This window comes from Copadichromis virginalis, linkage group LG3, assembly GCF_057382275.1.
Source record: "Copadichromis virginalis isolate Kocher_CV1m ecotype Utaka linkage group LG3, C_Virginalis_male_GT1.1, whole genome shotgun sequence".
Classification (NCBI taxonomy): domain Eukaryota; kingdom Metazoa; phylum Chordata; class Actinopteri; order Cichliformes; family Cichlidae; genus Copadichromis; species Copadichromis virginalis.
The window spans coordinates 12,879,736-12,902,397 of record NC_140620.1 but is presented as its reverse complement, the minus strand read 5'-3'; the positions used below and the strand labels follow the sequence as shown (position 1 = coordinate 12,902,397).

The 22,662-nt window shown below is 42.4% G+C and overlaps 1 protein-coding gene and 1 pseudogene across 1 annotated transcript; both read left to right on the top strand.

Moving 5' to 3' along the window:
* Positions 1 to 13,557: 13,557 nt before the first annotated feature.
* On the top strand, positions 13,558 to 14,777 carry LOC146712870 (P2Y purinoceptor 14-like; annotated as a pseudogene).
* A 5,228-nt stretch (positions 14,778 to 20,005) lies between these two features.
* On the top strand, positions 20,006 to 21,340 carry LOC146712869 (P2Y purinoceptor 14-like). Its single transcript, XM_085452662.1, has 3 exons — positions 20,006 to 20,110; positions 20,205 to 20,464; positions 20,656 to 21,340. The coding sequence occupies exons 1-3, from the start codon at positions 20,006 to 20,008 to the stop codon at positions 21,305 to 21,307; spliced, it is 1,017 nt and encodes a 338-aa protein (XP_085308788.1). The 3' UTR covers positions 21,308 to 21,340.
* The last annotated feature ends 1,322 nt before the right edge of the window (positions 21,341 to 22,662 follow it).

The following is a 22,662-nucleotide window of genomic DNA, read 5'->3' as shown; positions in this document are numbered from 1 at the left end:
TGAAGAGAGAGACTACATCAAAGGACACCATGGTTTCATCTGGAGCCAGGGTAAGTTCTGGACCTTGTCGGTGAAGTCGGTGGAGATCTTGATGTGGTGTGTTCCCCACAAGAGGTGCAAGGATGGTAGCAAGGTGTTGTAAGTGGCTGAGTTTATGCTACTGACAATGGGTCTGAATGGGACCCCTTCTTTGTGGATCTAAGTCCGAAAATGCAGGGTATGGCATCCCCTGGGTAAAGGCGGTGATATGTAAGGCGGTCAATGATTTTGTCCTTTTCAAAGTCTTGAAGGCAAGCTATAACTTTCTTTTTGTAGCTGCTTGTGGGGTGGAGCTTTAAGGCTTTGTAAGTATTGTTGTCACTGAGGAGAGTAGTGATCTTACTGTGGTAATCCGTAGTGTTTAGGACCACAGTGAACCTTCCCTTATCCGCTGGTAGTATAGTGATGTTGTGGTCTTTGCTCAGGGAAGCGACGGCCTTCTTTTCTCGTATTGTGAGGTTGGACGGAGCGACTTTGGCGCTGGAGAGGGTGGCCGAGACTTTCATCCTGATTTGCTCTGCTTCTGTCTGTGATAATTTATTAATCCGTATGGCAGTTTCTGTGGCTGTGATGAGGTCCACTATGGGCAACTGTTGCAGAGAAATGGCAAAACTGAGTCCTTTGGCTAACACTTTCTTTTCAGGTTCAGTGAGGTTCCAGTCTTAAAAGTTCTTTACCCATTTCTCCTGACTGTCTTCAGGTGTGTTTTCTTCTCCGAGTTGTGTAGGTTCAGAATCAGGAGTGAGTGTTTTTGAAAGCAAGATGTGAAATTTCTTGTGTTGTCTTTCTTTTCCTTTAGCGTGTTGGGCCCGCTGAGCCTTGTCCACAAACTTGTCATCGGGGGTCCTTTTGTCCCTCTTTGGGGGGAAACTCCCACTGGGTTTAAATCGGGAACTCTCCGCCATTTGACCTTAGAACTGAAGAAGCTTCTCGGATGAGAGGTAAAACGTCTTCAAGCAACTTAAAGAAGTCCAGACGCTATTCTTTCCAAGCTCCTTAGACTACGATGACCTGGATGACTGAGAAACTTCACAGACATATTGCCGTACATTTTGGGAGGAACACCCTTCAACTGGTGCGGGAGTATGAAAGGGAATCAAGAAAACAAGCGGATTATAGGAACCATCTCCGTTTCAACCTAAGATGCAGACAAAGCAGAGTTGTTACTAAGAGCTTGTGCCTTGGATCCACTGTCAGGGGATACAGAGCAGACTTGATTCTACAGAGAGCTTCTAAGTGAAAGGATAAGACAGGTCCATTTCACTATAGATGTCCTCCAGATCAAGATCAGCCAGACTCTGCAGGAACTGGAAACCCTTCTTTCCTATGTATTATGTATATGTATTAAATGTACAGTGAACAAACAAGCTGATGAGTAAGATGGCCAAAGGAATGTTAAGCTGCATTACAGAGTGACAGCTGCTGGTAAGAATGACCTGCAGTAGCATTCCTTCCTACACTGTGGGTGTAAAAGTCTACTGCTGAACGAACTGCTCAGTGCTCGTACAGTCTCATGCAAGAGGTGGGAGGCATTGTCCATGATGGATGTTAGCTTAGACAACATCCTGTCCTCCCCAACCTGCTCAACGGACTTCAGCGGACAGTTTGGGATAGAACTGGCCCTCCTGACCAGTTTGTTTAATTTTCAAGACTTGTGCAGTGAGGCATGGGGTCCCTCAGGGCTCCGTAATTGGACCATTGCTGTTTTCTATGTACCTGCTGCCTCTTGGTGTCCTTTTATGTTCTTTTAATTAACCTTTTATTATTACGCTGATGACCTGCAGCTTTATGTTCCTTTAACCATTAGAAATTGTGCTGAAGTCTCTAAACTAGAATTTTGTTTATCTGCAATTAAGAGCTGGTTATCGGATAATTTCTTGCTCCTAAATACTGATAAGAGAGAGTTGATGGTCATTGGGCCACACAAATTTCAGCACTTGTCCCAAAATTTCATCTTGAAAATTGATGACAGTGCCATAAATTGCTGGAACAAAACTTGGGTGTGTGGTTCGACATGGTGCTCTCCTTTAAATCTCATGTAAAAGAGATAACAAAGACCACCTTTTATCATTTGAGGAACATCGCCAGAATCAGACACTGCAGAGGTTCTTGTCCATGCATTTGTGTCTTGCCGTATTGATTATTGCAATGCTCTTCTTTCTGGCCTACCAAAGAAAAGTTTTAGCGGTCTACAGATGGTGCAAAATGCAGCTACTCGCATTTTAACAAGAACTGAGAAATTTGAGCCCTGTTCTGAGATCTCAGCTTTGGCTACCTTGTTAGGTTCGAGCAGATTTTAAGGTCCTGCTGCTCACCTACAAGGCTTTAAACTGATTGGCTTTACACCTTTATGTTCCATCTCGTGCTCTACGATCTCAGGACTCTGGCCTTCTAAAAGTTCATTAAACTTTATTGTAACACCTACTAAAACACCTAAAAATTGGAGAGCGTGCTTTTTCTTTTCGTGCCCCGTTTCTGTGGAACCACGATCGCCCCACTATAAAAATAAAACTATAAAGACACTAAAGTGGTAGGAAACTATTTTGTGCAACTTTTTTGTATTTGCAGTTTTGAGGGATAAGCCTCTTAAATTTCTCTAACTAGAAATATATGTTAAAAAAACAAAAAACAGTTTTAATTTTTTTGTAATTTATTGCACTTTTTTTGCAATTTATGTAATTACTATGCACTTAATGCATACAAATTATTAAAATTTGGGCTATAATGGTTGTATTAATTTATAGCAACTTGAAATGCTCCCAAAAATGGCTCTACAGCATCTAAAAATAAAATATAAGCTCTGGCGGACTTGGTTCTCTGGTAGGTCTTAAAGGGTTAAGGCTGTAAGACTATTTGGATGCATCACATAGAAAGTACCCTGAGACAACTGTCATGAATTAAATGAGAGAAATTGTCAGCAAACACCCCTTAGAAGAGGCCATGTATCAAAATTGCAACTCAAAGAGAGTTTTAGTAGAGTTCAACAAACTGAATTGATTAAACACAACAAAGTATGAAGATGGGTTCTTTCAAAGAGGAACCTCAATGAAAACGTTTTTCTTTTCAGCTCCAGAAACATGGTTGACCTAAAAAACATGACTTCACCTCTGCACCAGACATTGTTGTTGAGAAAACATCAGCCAAACCTTTCTTTGTTCTGAGACAGAACAGTCTACTGTTTTGTGGTAAGTTTCAGATCTTCAGATTAGATCTCCAGATTGTGTTATGTGCATGGTGCATGTAGCAAAAAAATCTCTCATCAGCAGGTGTCAAGCAGCTTGATGGTCTACTTGAAGAACCTGATAGCTTCTGAGTACTAACTGATCAGATAAGAAGAAGACATGTCTATTTTGAAAACAGGTCATTGCCCCTGTTTAGCAGTGAAGAGAAACAGGAAATAAGAGTGCTGGTTGGCAGTGTGATTGCTATGCTTCCAGATGTACAGTGACCAGGGTTTTAATAGTTTTGCAATTTTCATTAGTTTTTATTTTTATTTAGTTTTGACTTCAGATTTTCGATTTTATATCAGTTTTAATTCGTTTTTACCAATTGTTTGCTAGTTTAGTTTAGTTTTTATTTTTTTGAAAATCCTTAGTTTCAGTTTAGTTTTGATTAGTTTCAGTTATAGTTTTAGTTGTGTTTGCAATAATTAAGTGTAACAAAATCCCAGTTTCATCATATCAGTCATGCTCTTCTGCTTATGCTTGGGTATGTTGCTATTCCAGCTACCATACCCTGCACCCTGGACAGGTCGCCTGTCTGTCGCAGGACTAACACGCAGAGACAGACAACTCACATTCCCACCTATGGGTTCTTTAAATAAATAAATAAATAAATAAATAAATAAATAAATAAAGACAGATGAACAACCATTGATACCAGACAACTATAAAATGTATATCTTGGCCCCAATGAGACTATTAACTCTTGCAGCACCAGGTGTTCAAAATTTTGGTTCAAGTGAATTGATAAATTTTTTGAAGGCAATTGACTCACACAGTTATGTAGATATCCCAGTCCTGTTGTCTTGGGGTGCATCACGCTGCCTTGCCTAGGGTTAGCGTGTGTTTCTGGGGATGAGGGTTGAGTGTGCTCCCTTACCTTCTCAAGGTAAGCTAGGTTAGCCTTCTTGTGTGAGCTTTTCAGAATCAGAATCAGAAAGGGTTTTATTGCCAAATGTTGAGCAGGTTTACAACATTAGGAAATTGCTGCCGTGCTTCAGTGCAAACATACTGTTATAAATACTGTCATAAATTACGCTTAAATAGACATGAAAATAAAAATAAGAATAAGAATTAAAAGTGCTAAGTAGGTAGATATATATACATGAGTGCAGGTGGTGATCAGTGCCAAACATGGAATGATTCAGTGAACACAGCGTAGGGTCATGTGTTAGTGGTGGGAACAGTCATACGGTTATTGTTCATGTGTCCAACAGCAGAGGGGAAGAAACTGTTCTTATGGCGAGAGGTTCAGGTGCGAATGGACTGGAGCCTCCTGCCTGAGGGGAGCAGGTCAAACAGACTGTGTCCAGGGTGAGAAGGGTCAGCTGAGATCCGAGCTGCACGCCCCAGTGTCCTGGAGGTGTACAGGTCCTGCAGAGATGGGAGTCTGCAGCCAATCACCTTCTCAGCAGAGTGCACAACATGCTGCAGTCTCTGTTTGTCCCTGATAGTGGCTCCAGCGTACCACACGGTGATGGAGGAGGTGAGGATGGACTCGATGATTGCAGTGTAGAATTGCATCATCGTCCGTGTTGGCAGGTTGAATTTCTTCAGCTGCCTCAGGAAGTACATCCTCTGCTGGGCTTTCTTGATGACGGAGGTGATGGTGGGCTCCCACTTCAGGTCCTGGGTGATGGTGGTACCCAGGAAGCGGAATGAGTCCACAGAGGTGATGGGGGTGTCAGTCAGGATGATGGGGGGGAGTGGGGCTGTGTGCTTCCTGAAGTCCACAATAATCTCCACTGTCTTCTGGGCATTCAGCACCAGGTTGTTGTGGCTGCACCAGGACACCAGACGTTCAACCTCCCTCCTGTAGGCAGACTCATCCCCGTCCGAGATGAGTCCAATAACGGTGGTGTCATCTGCAAACTTGATTAGCTTGACAGACTGGTGGGTGGAGGTGCAGCAGTTGGTGTACAGGGAGAAGAGCAGAGGAGAAAGAACACAGCCCTGAGGGGAGCCGGTGCTGATGGTCCGGGAGTCCGAGACATTCTTTCCCAGCCTCACGTGCTGCTTCCTGTCCGTCAGGAAGTCAGTGATCCACCGGCAGATGGGATCAGGCACATTCATCTGGGAAAGCTTGCCTTGGAGATGGTCTGGAAGTGCACTTTTCAAGTGCACTTTAAGGTTTGTGGGATTTTTTTCCCTTTAGAAATGTCCCTCATAATTTGTCTCTTTCCACTACAAGACACTTGCTTTATCCAAAACATAGTCATATTCAAAGTAATCCCAAATTGGACTCTGGCGCTTCCTCCCGACTTTTCCTGACATGATTCTGCGCGTGGACGGAGCAGCGACACAGGCGACTCGACTAACGTACTGCCACCTGCTGGCATAATGAGACACAGCAAGAAATAAATCTGGAAACTAAACTTCATTTTCACCTTTGACTATTGTATGACACACACACATCAATGAAAACTAAACACATTTTTGCTATAAATTCAGTTAATTTTAGTTAGTTTTGTGAACACTCATTACAGTTTTAGTTAGTTTTCCTTTTTTGTTTTTATTTTTATTTCCGTTAACGAAAATGTTTTTTCACTTCTAGTTTTCGTTATTTCGTTAGTTTTCGTTAACGATAATAACCTTGACAGTGACACTGTAAAATTGAGAGGACATAACCACCCAAGTTGCCTTTTCTTTTCAATGAAAACTGGAGAATCACAGGTGAGTATTGATGGTTGCCTATCTTCAAATATCTTGTACTTCTGCTAAATTCATCTATTCAGCTCATCTATTCAATTCAACTATTTCAGCTCCTGATATGGGGAAATGTAACAGTAAATGTTTTCAGGTAAATGCCCTCCTTGATTATCCACTCCAGGAGGGGGCCTAACAGTACATCTTTCACTATCTTACAATGCTGTGATTGCAGCCATTCCCCAACTCTCTGGGAATTGTACTCATGGCCATTAACCAGTGGGCTTTGATCAGTGGTTGTTGATCAATAGTCATGACAATTTGGACATTAATGATCAAGGAACTGACCTTAGAGCCCATTGCTTATTCAGTAATGGTAGTCTCAGTCATTATGCAAATGTACTGTTTATAAGGTTGGAGAAACCTGCAGTCACCTGTAGAGATGGGTATCGAAACCCGGTTCTTGCTGAGAACCGGTTCCCACTGTTTCAATTACTTGGAATCGTTTGCCATTTCTGCAAACGATTCCCTTATCGATTCCAGTCGCCCCGAATGACGTCACCACGTTGCGGAGCGTCATGTACCTGACAGGAAAGATGGCGGCTCAAACGCTCAAAAGTTTGATTATACTTTACGAGAACGGATGACAAGAGGGCAACTTGCAATACTTGCAAAGTAGATATTTCATTTATTGGAGGAAACACTACGAATATGCAAAAGCATTTGCTCACAAAACATGTGATGACCTTAAATGAATGTCGTGTTTTTAATTCCGCTCCGGACTCGTGAATCTCAACCCAGCAGCAGCAGTAACGTTTGCACGTCCTCTCCTGTTAATGTGGCAGGTAAATAATCAACTAACAGTGCATATTATGTTAGCGCGATCTGCCTTATTACAAAACCTGCCATTACTGTGCATTTAGTGACCATGATGAGAGAGACAGAGTCTGGCTGGCTCAGATGCTGGCAGTTCTCGCTGCAGTCTACCGGTAGCGTCTCCTTTCAGGCCAGGATAGACGAATGTCACCGAGCAGTGACTAAGTTTGTGGTCAAAGGCTTGCACCCATTTGCCACAACAGATGTCCCCCTGATTTTCGATAAGTGAATGTGTTTAATTGTAGGCAGGGACATTACTGGATGTTCTGGTGTAATTGCTACAGAATAATTTATGTTATACTTTGTTATTGCTACAGAAGAATATTTATTTCATTATTTTACATTTACAATTTTTTGTCCTGGGGACCCTGTGACGCCCCATTGAAGAGCCGTAGGCTGTGGATCTCTTAAGATCTCACTGCTGGGTTTGCAAGGCCATGTTACTCCTAAATTTATATCTTGTTCAAAGAGAAGATATAAAACAAAGTTCTAAGATAATCGACCTTAGTATTCTCCTTTTTTAAAAAGAATCGATAAAGAATCGAAACGTTAAACAGAATTGAAAATAGAATCGGAATCGTGAAAATCTTATCAATACCCATCCCTAGTCACCTGAGAATTAAGCAGTCACTTGGAAGAGTTATGAAACTTTTCTCCCACTGAAAATGCTGCGTTCAGATGAACACAATCAACCTTTTGGGATCTACTTACCTGCATGACTGAGTATGCATCAAGACATCTTGTTTAGGATTTTATTACCATATTTTTCTGACCATAAGCAGCACCGTCGATGAATGGGTCTGCTTTCATCAAGGCTTATTAACCTCCTAGGACATGCTGTCCACATATGTGGACATCACATTTTGGGTGGTCTATACCAAAATACTAAATTTTGCTCTACAAGGGAAACAAAACAGTCAGTCAGTCAAACTTTACTCAACTCATTCTTCTTGCTTCTTGCTTCCTCCCCTTCTGTACCATTGATTCATTAATGTTGAACTCTCTCACAGCTGCTCTATTCCCATGTAGTGGCATCTTCACTGTGTTTATGTTTGCTAGTGATTGTCATGGTCCTGGGTCGAGCGACCCAGTGTTTGAGTTTATGCATCTTTTGTATTTATTTGTGCCTTAGCTTAGTTCACCTAGTTAATTTCTAGATTACTGTGTAGTCCTGTTTCTTAGTTGTTTATGTCATCTCCCCCTGTACTAAGTCTCCCTGGTTCATGCGTCATGTCTGTGTGGTTATGTTTGGTTCATGTCTAGTCTCCATGTTTCCTGTTTTACTTTGAAAGTCTGTATTCAATGTCAGTATATGTAGTTTTCACTCTCCCTGTCCTGTCATTAGGTTCATGTGTATCAGCTGTTCCCCCTCATGTGTCTCCACTTCCCCTGATCACCTCATGTGTGTATTTAGTCCTCAGTCTTGCTGTGTTCAGTGTCGCGTCGTCTGTGTTATCTCCCCTACCCCTCGTCACAGTTTCCCAGCCATAGTTTGTATTTTGTTTAGTCATAGTCTAAATCTCAGTAGAGTCATAGTTTCCCAGTCTATGTTCAGGTCTTCCCTCAATTACTTGGTTGTTTTTTTCCATGAGTTTTTGGCCCTAAATAAAGGCTCGCCTTTTGTTAAGTCCAGTTTTGTGTCCTCACCTCTGTTTGCTCTTGGGTCCTCTACTCACTCCACAGTGTCCGCCCCGGCGGTCCATGACAGTGATCACGTAGCACATCATTATATACCAGCTAGTCCAACTTCAGTAACCCTACAAACGTCACAGCTGATTATCCATCCATTCGCTTCTGCTTATCCTTTTCAGGGTCGCAGGGGGTGCTGGAGCCTATCCCAGCTGTCATAGGGCGAGAGGTGGGGTTGACCCTGGACAGGTCGCCAGTCTGTTGCAGGGCTAATGTCACGGGGTGGAAAGGGACAAGTTATCCAAGTTTTTTTTACTGTGCATGTTTTTGTTGTGTTTTATCTTTTTAATGTTTTAATATTGTACATTGGGTTATTTTTATGAGTTTTACTGCATGTTTTAATGGTATTTATTTGGTGACTTGTCCTGGAAAGACTCCGCCCCTACCTGATAATAAACTGATCACACCTGCGAGAGATCCCAGAGAGGCCAATAAGAGGGCCTGACAGACCACAGGAAGGAGTTCGACCGAGAGGCAAGAGAGGACCGAAGCATGAAGGCACCCATGAGTGTCACGGGAACCCACGAGAGCCTGGAGTGACACGGAGGCTTAGGAGATGAGGCCTGACGTGAGGCTTCAGGGTGAAGTCACAGAGGCGTGACACATGGCGTGGGACATGAGGCCTGACATGAGGTTTGAGAGCGACACGAAAAGAGTGACACATAAGACCGGTTGGTGCTTGGCGTTCCGGGGAGAGGATACAGCACCAGCGACTAGGGACGCGGAGCGAACAGTCGGACGGCAGTAGTAACAAGAGCCCAGCTTGTGCACTGCGGGAGAGCAGAGGCGGCGAGACAGCTGGTGCCGATTTGCAGTTTTAAAGAAGCGGCGGGCGGAGTTGAGAGCTCTGCCCACCCGGGGTAAGTCTTCAACTTATCCCCTTTTTACGAATGAAAACTGCCTGAAAAGAATAGTGACTGCGGGGAGGAAGGCGAGGACTCCGCTGGGTTTCCCTTTTACACCACTTCGCTGGATTTCTTAGCTCTTTGTGACTCTTATACCGTGGCGGATGCCACTGGACTTTTAATGTTGTGTTTTATTGATTTTTATTGTGTTACCCCTTGGCCAGGGTTGTTTTAATTAAATATAATAAATTATATTTTAATTATACAGTTTTTAATGTGTGCTTTCCCTTGGCGGCTCCACTGCTCAATCCGGTTGGAGGAAGATTTTCTTCCTTCACACAAAACCCACTGTGGAAGTAAAACCAGCCTTCCGCTCCGTTACACTAACACATAGAGACAGACAACCATTCGCGCTCACATTCACTCACAGATCCACACCTATGGGCAATTTGTATTAATCAATTAACCTATCCCCACAAGCTGCATGTCTTTGGACGGTGGGAGGAAGCCAGAGTACCCGGAGAGAACCCACGCAAACACGGGGAGAACATGCAAACTCCACACAGAAAGACCCCGGCCTGATGGTGAAAACGAATTAAGGACCTTCTTGCTGTGCAGCAACGGTGCTAACCACCGTGCTGCCCACAGCTGTTTAGCTTTCTGTATTTATTTATGTTGGTTTATTTAAGTGATAGCAGAGCTGTACGTTTGCATGTTTTCAGAAATCTCTCATCCAGAACATGGTATATTATCTTTAGATGGAAGCTGGCGAGCTAACTTCCTGCTAACTTCTAATCCTTGTGGGCTAGAGATGTGTGTATCTTAAAAACTTACTGCTCTCAGAGTCTCGAGCTGCTGACCGTTAAAGTCAGGCCTTTTTACCTCCCGAGGGAGTTCAGCTCAGTTCTCCTCTCAGCTGTTTACATTCCCCCACACGCTGATAAAGCTACTGCTATGGACAAACTGTATGACATCATTACTGGACTTGAAAACAAAAAATCCAGAAGCTGCCTTTATTGTGCTGGGAGACTTCAACAGAGCCAACATGAAGAAGGTTCTCCCCAAATACTATCAGCACATCTCCTTCCCCACAAGATGTGATCAAACATTGGACCACTGTTACACTCCATTCAAAGAGTGCTACAAACCCCTCCCCCGCCCAGCTTTTGGTAAGGCAGACCATTGTTCCATACTGCTGCTGCCTGCATACAGACAAAGACTGAAACAGGAAAAACCAGCTTCCAGGGTTATTTACAAATGGGACAGTGAGGCTGAGGAGGTCCTGCAGGACTGCTTTGACACAACTGACTGGCAGATATTTGTGCATGCAGCTGATGGCAACATCAATGAACTCACAGACTCTGTCATTGGATTTATTGGAAAGTGCATGGATGATACCATCACAAAAACCACTGTCCGCATATATCCAAATCAGAAACCCTGGGTAAATAAAGATGTTCGCGCCAAGCTAAAAGTGCGGACCTCTGCCTTTAACTCCGGGGATGCTGATGCATATAAAGCAGCCAGGTACGACCTCCGAAAGTCCATAAAAAAGGCCAGAAAGGACTACAGGGACAAAATGGAGTCCAGCTTTGACACCAGGCGACTGTGGAATGGACTGCGCTGCATCACTGACTACAAGAAGGTCAACACAGTCAGTGTTCAGCCCACTGCATCTCTTGCAGACGAGCTTAACAACTTCTATGCTCGTTTTGATGCAGACAACAGAGAGCAGATCCTCTACCCTCAGGAGGTCAGTGAGGCTGCAACTCTAACTCTGAAAACAGAAGCTGTGAGATAGACCTTTAAAAAGGTAAATCCTCACAAAGCTCCAGGACCAGACGGCATCCCAGGCCGGCTACTCAGAGTGCGTGCAGACGAGCTGGCAGAGGTGTTCACCAACATCTTCAACCTCTCCCTGAGGCAGTCAGTGGTCCCCACGTCCCTCAAAGCATCCACCATCATTCCCGTTCCCAAAAAATCAGTGGTCTCCTGTCTGAATGACTACCTTCCTGTTGCACTGACATCCGTCATCATGAAGTGCCTGGAGCGGCTGGTCAAAGGTCATATCTGCTCCTCCCTCCCTGACACACTGGACCCTCTTCAGTTTGCCTATCGGACAAACAGAGCCACAGAGGATGCCATCGCCCTGGCAACGCACACCACCCTCACTCACCTGGAGAAAGGGAATGCATATGCAAGGATGCTCTTCATCGACTACAGCTCGGCATTTAACACCATCATCCCCTCAAAACTTGCCACGAAGCTCGTCGACCTTGGGCTGGGAACACCGATCTGCAGATGGATTCTAAACTTCCTCACAAACAGGCCTCAGGTGGTGAGAGTTGGTAAGCACACCTCCTCATCACTCATCCTAAACACAGGTACGCCACAGGGTTGTGTGCTTAGCCCCCTCCTATATTCCCTGTTCACACACGACTGTGTTGCTAAACAAGAGTCCAACATCATCATCAAGTTTGCGGATAACACAACCATCATAGGCCTCATCACAGACAATGATGAGACGGCCTATAGAGAGGAGGTGATGGCGCTGTATGAGTGGCGCCTGGAAAATAACCTGACTCTCAACATCAGCAAAACTAGAGAGATGATAGTGGACTACCGGAAACGCCCAGTCAGAGAACACCAGCCCATCCACATCAACGGTGTCAAGGTCGAAAGGGTCAGCAGCTTCAAATTCCTTGGAGTCAACATCACTGAGGACTTCTCCTGGACCCTTCACACAGACACTGCTATCAGGAAAGCTCGCCAGCGGCTTTACTTCCTGAGGAGGCTGAGGAAGTTTAGCATGAACGCCAACGTCACCTCAAATTTTTACAGGTGTGCAATTGAGAGCTTGCTGACGAGCTGCATCACAGTTTGGTACGGAAGCTGCTCTGCCAGCAGCCGTAAATCACTACAGAGGGTGGTGAAGGCAGCAGAGCACATCACTGGCACGAGGCTTCCTGCCATTCAGGACATTTATCTCTAGCGATGCCTCCGTAAAGCACACAGCATCATCAAGGACCAGAGCCACCCAGCACATCAGCTGTTCTCCTTGTTACCATCTGGCAGACGTTACAGGAGCCTGTCTGCTCGGACTACAAGACTCAAGAACAGTTTTTACCACCAAACCATACGACACCTCAACCACAACAGTTACACACACACAACACAGCCCTCAGAAGCTACCCTGCAGCTTCACAAGTACTCTGTTTAATCTGCACTGGTCACTCCACTTTATTGTTATTGATATTTATATTTAAAAGTGCAATACTGTAATTTTCTGCTGCTCATTCCTGTGCAATATCCCATCTGCCCTCCCGTCATATTTCTTTTAAAGATTTTCTTATTTAATCACTAGTGTACATATATTTATATTTATAGATACATATATATATATATTTAGTCATCTTTTCTCTTTTACTATGTCTCTCTAATATTTTGCTCCTTACTATTTTTCTATTTTCTTTATTATTTTATTTTATTTTATTATATTTTCTCCTACTGTATCATGCTGCTGAGTGACTGCTGCTCGTCAAACACATTTCATTGCAATGTTGACCCTGTGCTAACTTGCATATGACAAATAAAACTGAAAACGAAAACGAAATGTAATAAATTTTGTCTTCATGGATGCCTGGATGTTAAACTTAATTGTTGCACCTGGTAAAGCAGCAAAGCTGATCATTTTATTAAAGATAAAAGAATTTAGACAGTTTTTAACTCTCAGTCATGCTGCAGCATTTGTTTGACTTTAAGAGCTGAAGTGAACGGAGTTTTGGATTACTCCGCGAGGCTCCTGACTACTGTAGCTGTGACAATCCATCAAGCGTTGCATCTTCGTAGTTTACCAAAGTCATACTAAAACATTTTTGACAGATTTTTGAGCGCTGTGTACCACATAAAATTGGTCCGAGGTCTGTAGGCGCAACCAGAATTCATACAAAAGGCGCACCGGATTATAAGGCACACTGTCAATCTTTGAGAAAATTAAAGGATTTTAAGTGCACCTTATAGTGTGGAAAATATGCATTATATACAGCACAGCTTTAATCTCCATGCTCTTTCGCTTTTGGATTAACTGAAAGCTTTCTGAGTGTTTAGAAAACCGTGAAAATGATGAAATATAATAACTATCCCCAAACACATGCATCAACTTCGATCAGATGAAAGATGGCAGCTCTTCTTAACGTGTGAAGTTTCTCTGTGAATTGTATTTATTTTTCAGCTACGGAAGCATGGTTGACCCAACAAATATGACTTCATCTGTTAACCAGACCTGTGATCTGGTTGTTCCATCAGTCAACCCTTTTTTTATGATGGTCTACAGTTTGGTGTTTCTGGTAAGTTTATAATTTTCCGATTGTGCCCTGTTAAAAATTGGTTTAAAGTTCTATGTGCATATATCAATGTCCTCTCTGTCTGTCTTTTTTCCCTTCAGGTAGGTTTAATCCTGAATGGCATCATCATGAGGTTTTACTTTCACCAAGCTCGACAGCAGGTATCGAACAGCTTGATGGTCTAGAACCTGACAGCTGCTGACTTCCTCCTATGCCTCGCTCTGCCACTGCGAATAATCCACTATGGCTGCAGTTCTGGCATTGTTCACAGATACTACTGCAGCTTTGGAGCTTCTGCCCTGTATCTAAACATTTACGCCAGCATCATATTCATGGGGTACATCGCTGCCAACAGGTAAGGAACCTTTACTGAGGTCAGACTCAGTTTAATGGCTGAACTGCAAATTCTGTACTCCTGCCTAAAACATCGGCAACTTTTTTGATCTTAATAGTAAAAAAAAAAATGCACCACTTTTACTAATGATTGAAAGTGTAACTGCCTCCTTTCACTTCTCTCTGCAGATATCTGAAGATTGTTCCTCCTTCAGGATCCTGCAGACAGTACAAACTGCCCACATCATCTCCACAGTCACCTGGGTTTTTCTCCTGACTCCAACAATCACCTACAACATTATGTTTTTCATCACTCACAAACCTCTGACCTCTGACTCTGGCTACTGTGAGTCTCTCTTCAGTACATCATTCAGCGTCCTTCATAAAACATTTCATACCAGTTGCACCATCATCTTCCTTGTGGTCTTCATATCCCCGGTCTTCTCCTACTACAGCACCTCCCGCAGGGTGTTGCAGGCACAGCAGAGTCAGCTGGCCTCCTCCTGTGCTGACAAGCTTTTTGAAGTCTCGCAGGAACATATTGGTGCTGGTCAGCATCTTCTGTCTTTGTTTCGTGCCCTATCACTTGGTTTGTCTTCCCTATACACTTCTGTGGACCAGCTGCTCTGTACGTCGGGTATTGTACTACTTGAAGGAAGTGACCACCCATGATATCAGTTTCAAATGTCTGCCTGGACCCTCTTGTTTACTTTTTCATCTGTAAGACTTTTCGGGAGCAGGTGAAAAAGATGTCCAGGAGAGTCAAAAAGTCCAACATTTTATAAAATGAAGAAATTTGCATTTGTATTGTGTTGCTGTTGCTGCTTTCAGCTATTAGACATGTGGCTGATTTAGCATAGAATAAAATGACATATATTTTATAAATAAAGTTTCATTTGAGCTCAGAGATCGATGTGAGGCTACAGTCAGCACAAGTGCACTAAACATAGGCAGTAGCTTTAAAATGAATAAACAGAACCAATGTACGTTTAAATTTATACAAACAATGCAGTGTTAAATGTACAAAATCATCTCCACCACAGGCACAGCCTGAATGGACCTGAGCTCCATCGTGGGATAACAGGGCATGCCCACAGATCAGAACAGCTCGGTAAAGATGTAACTAGTTCTGGGGCAGGCTCTGCAAACAGCAGAGGTCTTCATCAGTAGAGGAGTGACATTCAGGCCATTGTCATAGCCCGGTAAACAACTGAACTCCGTATATCTTTAATCTTATGATGGCTCCTGAAGCTATGGTCCTGTCGGTTGATCAGCTGGCCTTGCTGCAAAGCTGTGTCATCAGTTGCTGATCATTACAATCCTTCCAACTCTCAGTAGCTGCAAACGAAAGCTCATGAGCACAAACAAAAACCACCTCACACCTGACTTGGTGCTCAGTGACTACGCATGCAATCGTGAACACAGCCATACGGGAAAATTGTTAAGTAATAGACCAAATTATGATAATGTGCTCCATGAGACGCATTTTGAAAAAACGATGATATAGTTGATTAAAAACAATCATGCTGTCCCTGCTGTTCTGGAGGCCAAGCAACACTCTATGGGTGGTGGCCCTGCTTTCTGCACAGAAATGTGCACACACTTAAAGCACACACAGAGAGTACTTGCTGTTTCTTCTGTCTACCTCTGTTCTGCCTTTCGTCTCTGTTTTAATGTTGTCACTTGTCTATTAACTGGAAAAACAATGAGAATTTATCGAGACTTAATAAACAGTAAGTAAGTAAATATTATTTATTTTGGATTATTTCAGCTAATTGGAAGAAAGGTGACATGTTATATTTTTGTCTTATTGTTAATTAATTTGCAAGAATTGAAAACTAACTTTTTCACTTGGTAATATTTTCGAAGTGAAAATGAATCAATTCAGGAATGAGGCTGCAACATGACAAAACGTGGAGCAAGTGAAGCGCTGTGAACACCATCCAGATGCACTGTGAGAACTGAACCTCTCTACTGCAGGCGTGACTTCGTTTTAACCTTCTTCTTTCCACTTCAGTCTAACATGTAGCGTAAACAATCACACATTTATATTGCATTTACTTTCTTTCAGTTGTTTTTTCCAAATCCTGGAGCTGATAAATGATCACCTTGTTGTTCTTTACTGTTTGTATGAGAGTAAAATGAGCGTTGTTCTTTGTGACCTGGATTGTGTCGTTAATCTGTGTCACACAGACTGACTTTAACTCTGCAGTCATTGCGTCCTGTTTCTGATGCGACTACAGGTTCTCAAGTTTTATTGCAGGGCTGTTACCTTTAACACACACACACACACACACACACACACACACACACACACACACACACACACACACACACACACACACACACACTAAATTCATTCAGTATTTTACCGTATTTAATAAAGGTTTATTTAAAACTCACAGCATTTAAATGTTAGATTTCACTTTTGTGAACTTTAATTTGCTTTTCTTGTCTAACGCTGAGCTGCTTCCTCCCAAAACTCAGGTGCAGCTTCTAGTTTAGTTCTCATCAGAATGTTCAGTGAGTTCATGAATTCAATCACTCTCTACTGCTTATTTGACACTTGTTTAGATTCAATTTTTTAAAATAGATTTCTGTATTTCACAGTGTATTTTCAAAACACGAACAGTTTTTATGGTTTTGTATGTTTGAGTGAAACCACAGCAGCTACTTCCTCCTCCTGTTTCCACTGAAGTGATGTCTGAATCAGTGACATTTCTCAGCACAGAGGTGATAAGAGCGTACATGATGTACCAACGGAAAGATGACACAGTGTTGCTGGAAACTGCTGACAGGTTGAAAAGAATACTTTTCATGATGCTTCATGAATAAGAACTGTCTTCTTTTAACGTACATTGTACAATAACACTACTGCTACCACCTCTTTTTTAGTGACACCCAGACATTAAACTTTAATGCAATATTTTGGAGAACATTGACACTGAGAATCTTATTGGAGCTGAAAGAATTTGGACCATTTTCACTCAGTAATGGTGGCTCCATGTCAGCTGGAAACTTAGGACTGCCTGCACTTGGGCCCTGAATGATATTCAGCACTTTATGATCGTATCCAGTGTTTTATTCATTTAGAAGAAACAAACAAACAACAACCAAACAAACTAAGCTAATCTAAAAAAAATATCATCTATAACAGCCAAGCACAGAAATGACCACCAATAACACTACATGTATTCAGTAACGAGAGCTTCTTCATCAAATCATCACGCTAAAAATAGATCTTTAAAAAAAGCGTGTCATCTTTAGTGAACTGAAACGCAATGAAGAAGAATCTGTGGATTTCTGCTGAAATTTTATGATTTATGAATTATACGTTAATGTTGCCAACACAGGAAGTGTATTGAAAGTCTGAAACCTCGGACTGTCATGAAGGAGGCCAGTCCAGAGACTTCCCGTTTTCTGCTGCCGTTTTGATTCGCTTTCGTTTAAATGAAGAACTGGGATTTTGAGAATATGTCTTTTATAGTGTTAGTTTCACCACCTGTAGGATCATAGAGCAAATCCAGGTGGAATCGCTGGTCTGACTGGACTCAATACTGTGGTGAGTAAAAGAGACAACAAGAAGTCTGCTTGGACTTTTGTGTTGGGAAAGTTTCATCATTATTATTGTTTTTTCATAGTTTAGTCCTCAGAAGAGGAACCAATTTGTGGGAAGGAAAAAATCCACTGTGGTAGGAGGTATAGAGGAGGTGACGTTCACTGTTTAAATTGGATTAGCGGAGTTGAAAGGATATTTATTCTTTTCCGGTTTTCTTGAGACCCTGTGGTTTTGGTGAAATTTGAAATATTTTTTGAATGTATGAGTTTATTTGATGCTCAGGATGTTTACAATTTCCTTTTAATTGCATTCTTCATGCAGTCTTCCATGGCAGTAGAGAGTAGGGATGGGTAACCAGATCGAAAAGCAGCGCACATTTCGGTGCTTGATTTCGGTGCTTTTTTTTCCTGAGATGTCATACACTTTGGATTCTAGCCAATCACGTTACCTTTCCAAGGATAGTCGGCGGGCCCAGGTACGCACGTTCTTTTAGAGCAGAGCTACAGATTAAAAATGCCCAAGGCGAAGCGAAGTCTGGCTGTACTTCACAGCAAAAGATGCAAACTCAACTGCCTGCAAGAAGTGCTTTAAGGTGATACTGTGCAAAGGAGGTAACACCTCGAATCTCATGACAAACCTTGACACGTATAGCGTTTTTTTAAAAGCCGAGAAATGCACCGTTTCAAAAGTATGGGTTTGGCACTGGTATCGGATAAAACCTAAACGATACCCATCCCTAGAAGAGAGACCTGGCTAGTAGCCTAAAAAAAGAAGAAAACGAGATTAATAAATCTCGTTAAATTCATTAAATGTCCTTTCTCTATCATTTTCACTCCTATAAACAAAACACACAGGCCATGTTTCTGGTGGAGTCCACCGGCCCAACCAATGGAATCCAGTGGGCGGTGTCTAACTGGTATCCTTGAACAGAGGCGGTGGTTTACGACACCAACTGTCTGCCATCTATAATCTAGTTTTGAGATCCCTTCCCAGACGCCTTAACGCCCACTCACATCCTGGGCCATCTGACCTCAGGAAATCACATGATAGGGTGGGGCCAGGTTTCACAATGAGCTCACCAGAAACCCTGTCTGATTGTGACCCACACCTGTTTTCACACCTCAGCTCATGTGATTAGGTAGATGATCATCAGGGGGTCCTTTGTCCCTCTTTGGGGGGAAACTCCCACTGGGTTTAAATCTGGGACTCTCCACCATTTGACCCTTAGAACTGAAGAAGCTTCTCGGATGAGAGGTGAAACGTCTTCAAGTAACTTAAAGAAGTCCAGACGCTTTTCTTTCCAAGCTCCTTAGACTACGATGACTTGGATGACTGAGGACCTTCACAGACATCTAACTGGTAAGATGGAGATGATGAGATAAGGGGTCCGATTTGTAGGACAGCATGCCCTGACCTCTGATGCTGAGCCAAATGCTCCATCCCTCCAGTGCAGCTGAGCCACAAAACACCACCTGCCACAGTCAGGAGCATCCAGCAGGAGAATATGGTTTTTTCTTGCTCATCTATGGCACTGATTCAACAGGCAGAAGAGGCCAAATGGCTCTGCTGTGTCAGCAGCAGCAGTCTGTATGAAGTGCTGTAGTAGAAGAACAGAAAGATGATGGTGCAGCTGGTGGGGATGGTTTTGTTGAGTTTTCTAATTTTTTACTAAGTTTTCTAAGTTTTCTAAATTACAACTCAACAGAAAATTGTCTTTTTTCCACATGTGAAATGCGTTGCGCCAGTTTAGCAACAAAGAGAAACGGGGAATAACTCAGACTTCACGCTACAAGTGCGTGTTTCCTTATCTTCAAGAGGGCATAATGACACGAGCAGTTTTTCCTGCTCTAAGCTGAAAACTGCATAAACAGTTTTTTTTGTCCGTTATGCTGATCATGAATCAGTCCATGGTTTCTCTTTTGTTACTGATTCATGTTGCTGAGTTATTGCGCTTATTTTCCTGTCCTGTGTTTTAGACACTGAGTGGAGGGACTTTTGTGTGTAATAATGAATTAAAACAAAGCTGGTGTTTGCGTGTCAGAAGCCAATAGTACTTCACAGAGCCGTAAGTCAGTAATAAGCTTCAGGGGAGGATTATTCCCACTCCTCCTTCTCAGACTGTATTTAAAGGATAATTACACCTAATAAGACTCATGAGAGGAGATGATTGATTGATCAACTGATTGATTGAGACAGTACAGGTGCATCACAGGACAGGCAGGGCCATCTCATACAACACAACACAGCTTGAGGCGACTGTTTAAATTTGGTGCTTTATTAATTAAATTAAATTCCATCACAAAACAGCCACAGACAACAGTTGTGAAATGAATTGTATGAACATGATAAGACAGTAGAAAAGTAAAGCAATTTAAAGGGAAAAAACTTTTCTTTTAAATTTGCTCCAAAAACAAATATATCTGTGGCTGGGACTTTTTTTACAGCTCCAGAAACATGGATGACCTAAAACCTGTGACTTCATCTGTCAACCGGACGTGTGATCTGGTTGTCCCATCAGTCAACCCTTTCTTTATGCTGGTCTACAGTCTAGTGTTTCTGGTACGTTTTAAATCTTCAGATTATGGATTAAGGATTCCCCTCACCTGGTTCAGATTCCACACAAACAGGATCTCTTCTGTCTCTGTCTCATCAGGTGGGTTTACTCCTCAATGGCTTCATCATAAAGTTTTACTGTTGCCAAGCTCAGCAGCAGGCATCGAGGAGCTTGATGGTCTACCTGAAGAACCTGACAGCTGCTGACTTCCTGCTGTGCGTCTCTTTGCCAATGCGTGTCACTGATTATGCCAGCAGGTCTGTTATCTTTCGGGAGCTCTACTGCAGCTTTGGAGCTACTTCCCTGTACCTCAACATGTACGCCAGCATCATATTCATGGGGTACATTGCTGCCGACAGGTAAGGAACTTTTACTGATTTCAGACTTGAATTCATGACAATGTTTAAACTAGATTAGTGGCTGAACTACATATTCTGTGCTCCTGACTAAAGCACCAACAACTCCTTTCACCTCAACAGTAAAAACATATCTGCACCACTTTTACTAATGATTGAAGCTGTCTACCGCCTCCTTTCTCTTCTCTCCGCAGGTATCTGACAATCATCCATCCTTCAGGAACTCACATCCTGCAGTCAGTACGAACTGCCCACATCGTCTCCACGGTCACCTGGGTTTTTCTCCTGGCTCCAACAATCACCTACAACATTATGTTTTTCATTACTCACAAACCTCTGACCTCTGACCCTGGCTACTGTGGGCCCCTGTTCAGTACGTCATTCAGCATCCTTCATAAAACATTTCAAATCAGTTGCACCATCATCTTCCTCTTAGTCTTCATATCCCTGGTCTTCTTCTACTACAGCACCTCCCGCAGGGTGTTGCAGGCACAGCAAAGCCAGCTGGCCTCCTTCAGCACTGACAAGCTGGTGAAGTCTCGCAGGAACATGTTGGTGCTGGTCAGCATCTTCTGTCTTTGTTTTGTTCCCTACCACCTGGCTCGTCTTCCCTATACCTTTTTGTGGACCAGCTGCTCTGTGGGTCAGCTATTGTACTACTTGAAGGAAGTGACCACTATCTTATCAGTTTTAAATGTTTGTCTGGACCCTCTTGTTTACTTTTTCCTCTGTAAGACGTTTCGAGCTCAGGTGAACTTTAGCATGGGGTCAAGAATAACAACACAAGCAACCCAGGAGAGTGAGAGCAGCAGGAAAGAGGTGGAAATTGTAGAGTTAAATCCATGAGTTATTATGCAAATTTCTACTTTTTTGAAATACAAAGAGTTATATTTGATTTTAGAGTCAGATTAGATCAGTGAAACCATGTCATGAGTCATGTTTTCCAAGTTCTCATGAGCCACAATAGGTTCTGCTGAGATATCATAATGAGTCTAAACTGAGCACAAACCCACCCCCACACAGATACCACCAGTTTATGTTGCTAGCTTTCACCTATTAGCTAAGTAGCTGAATCTGAAACTCATTAATCTGAAGCTTAATCAGTCTAATGATCAAATTAATAAAAAACAAATACAAAATCTCGAGTTGTTTCTGAAAACTTGTTCTGTTTTTTAAAAAACAGCTTTAAATTTTAAAATTGCAAAATTGTCTTTGCGGCTTTTGATGATATAGGAAAAATTGCTACTTTTATTATTTCAATAATATGGTCTTTCTGAGCCTGGTTCTGCCAACGGTTACTTCCTGTTAAGTTTTTCCTTCCCACTGTCACCAAGTGGTTGCTCAATGGGAGTTGTCTGATGGTTGGCGTTTTCTCTGCATTACTGTAGGCTCTGTATCTTACAATATAAAGCACAATATGAAGCACAGGTGACTGAATGTCAAGACTGTATGTTTTTGCTTGTTTGCATGTTGCGTATGTAAAACCACAGCAACTACTTCCTTCTGCAGTTTCCACTGCACTGACGTCAGACACTTAAGTGACATTTCTCAGCACAAAGCTGATAAGAGTGTGTATTGACTGTGATAATGTATAAGTGTCTTTATGCCTCTTTGCGGTAAATTGTGTTGTTCTGCTGTTAATGGTGGGTGTTTTTCCAAAACAGGAAAGATGACCATAGAGCTGCTGGAAATTGCTAAAGCAATGTACAGTAACGGTAATGCTATAACCTGCAGTGACATGCTGAAAATCCTCTTTTTCACTGACACCTGGGCCATCACCGGGGAGAACATTGTCTGCTGGGACCTTAGGACTGCCTATATTTGGATCCTTAAATGAAATTCAGCACTTTATGATAACAATGTCATGTTGCATATGTTTAGAAATTTACACCTCTCTGTGACACTACTACACCATATTATCATGGCAAAAAGAAATCTTTCAAAAATATATGAATTTTACATCCAAATTTATATATATCATCAGAAGCATATATGAAATGATGCTGAATCTCTGGATTTATTATATTATTTTTTGTTTTATGAGTCCCACGTTGAGGCTAGCTCACTCCGCTCATGTTTTATGCTGATTTCTTTTTTCATTAGCTGTTGTTTAAGTGAAGACGCTCGTTAAAAGCTACATTTACTCTTTCAGTTTTTTCATTGTACACTTAAACAGATGTAAACACCTCATGATTGTTAAA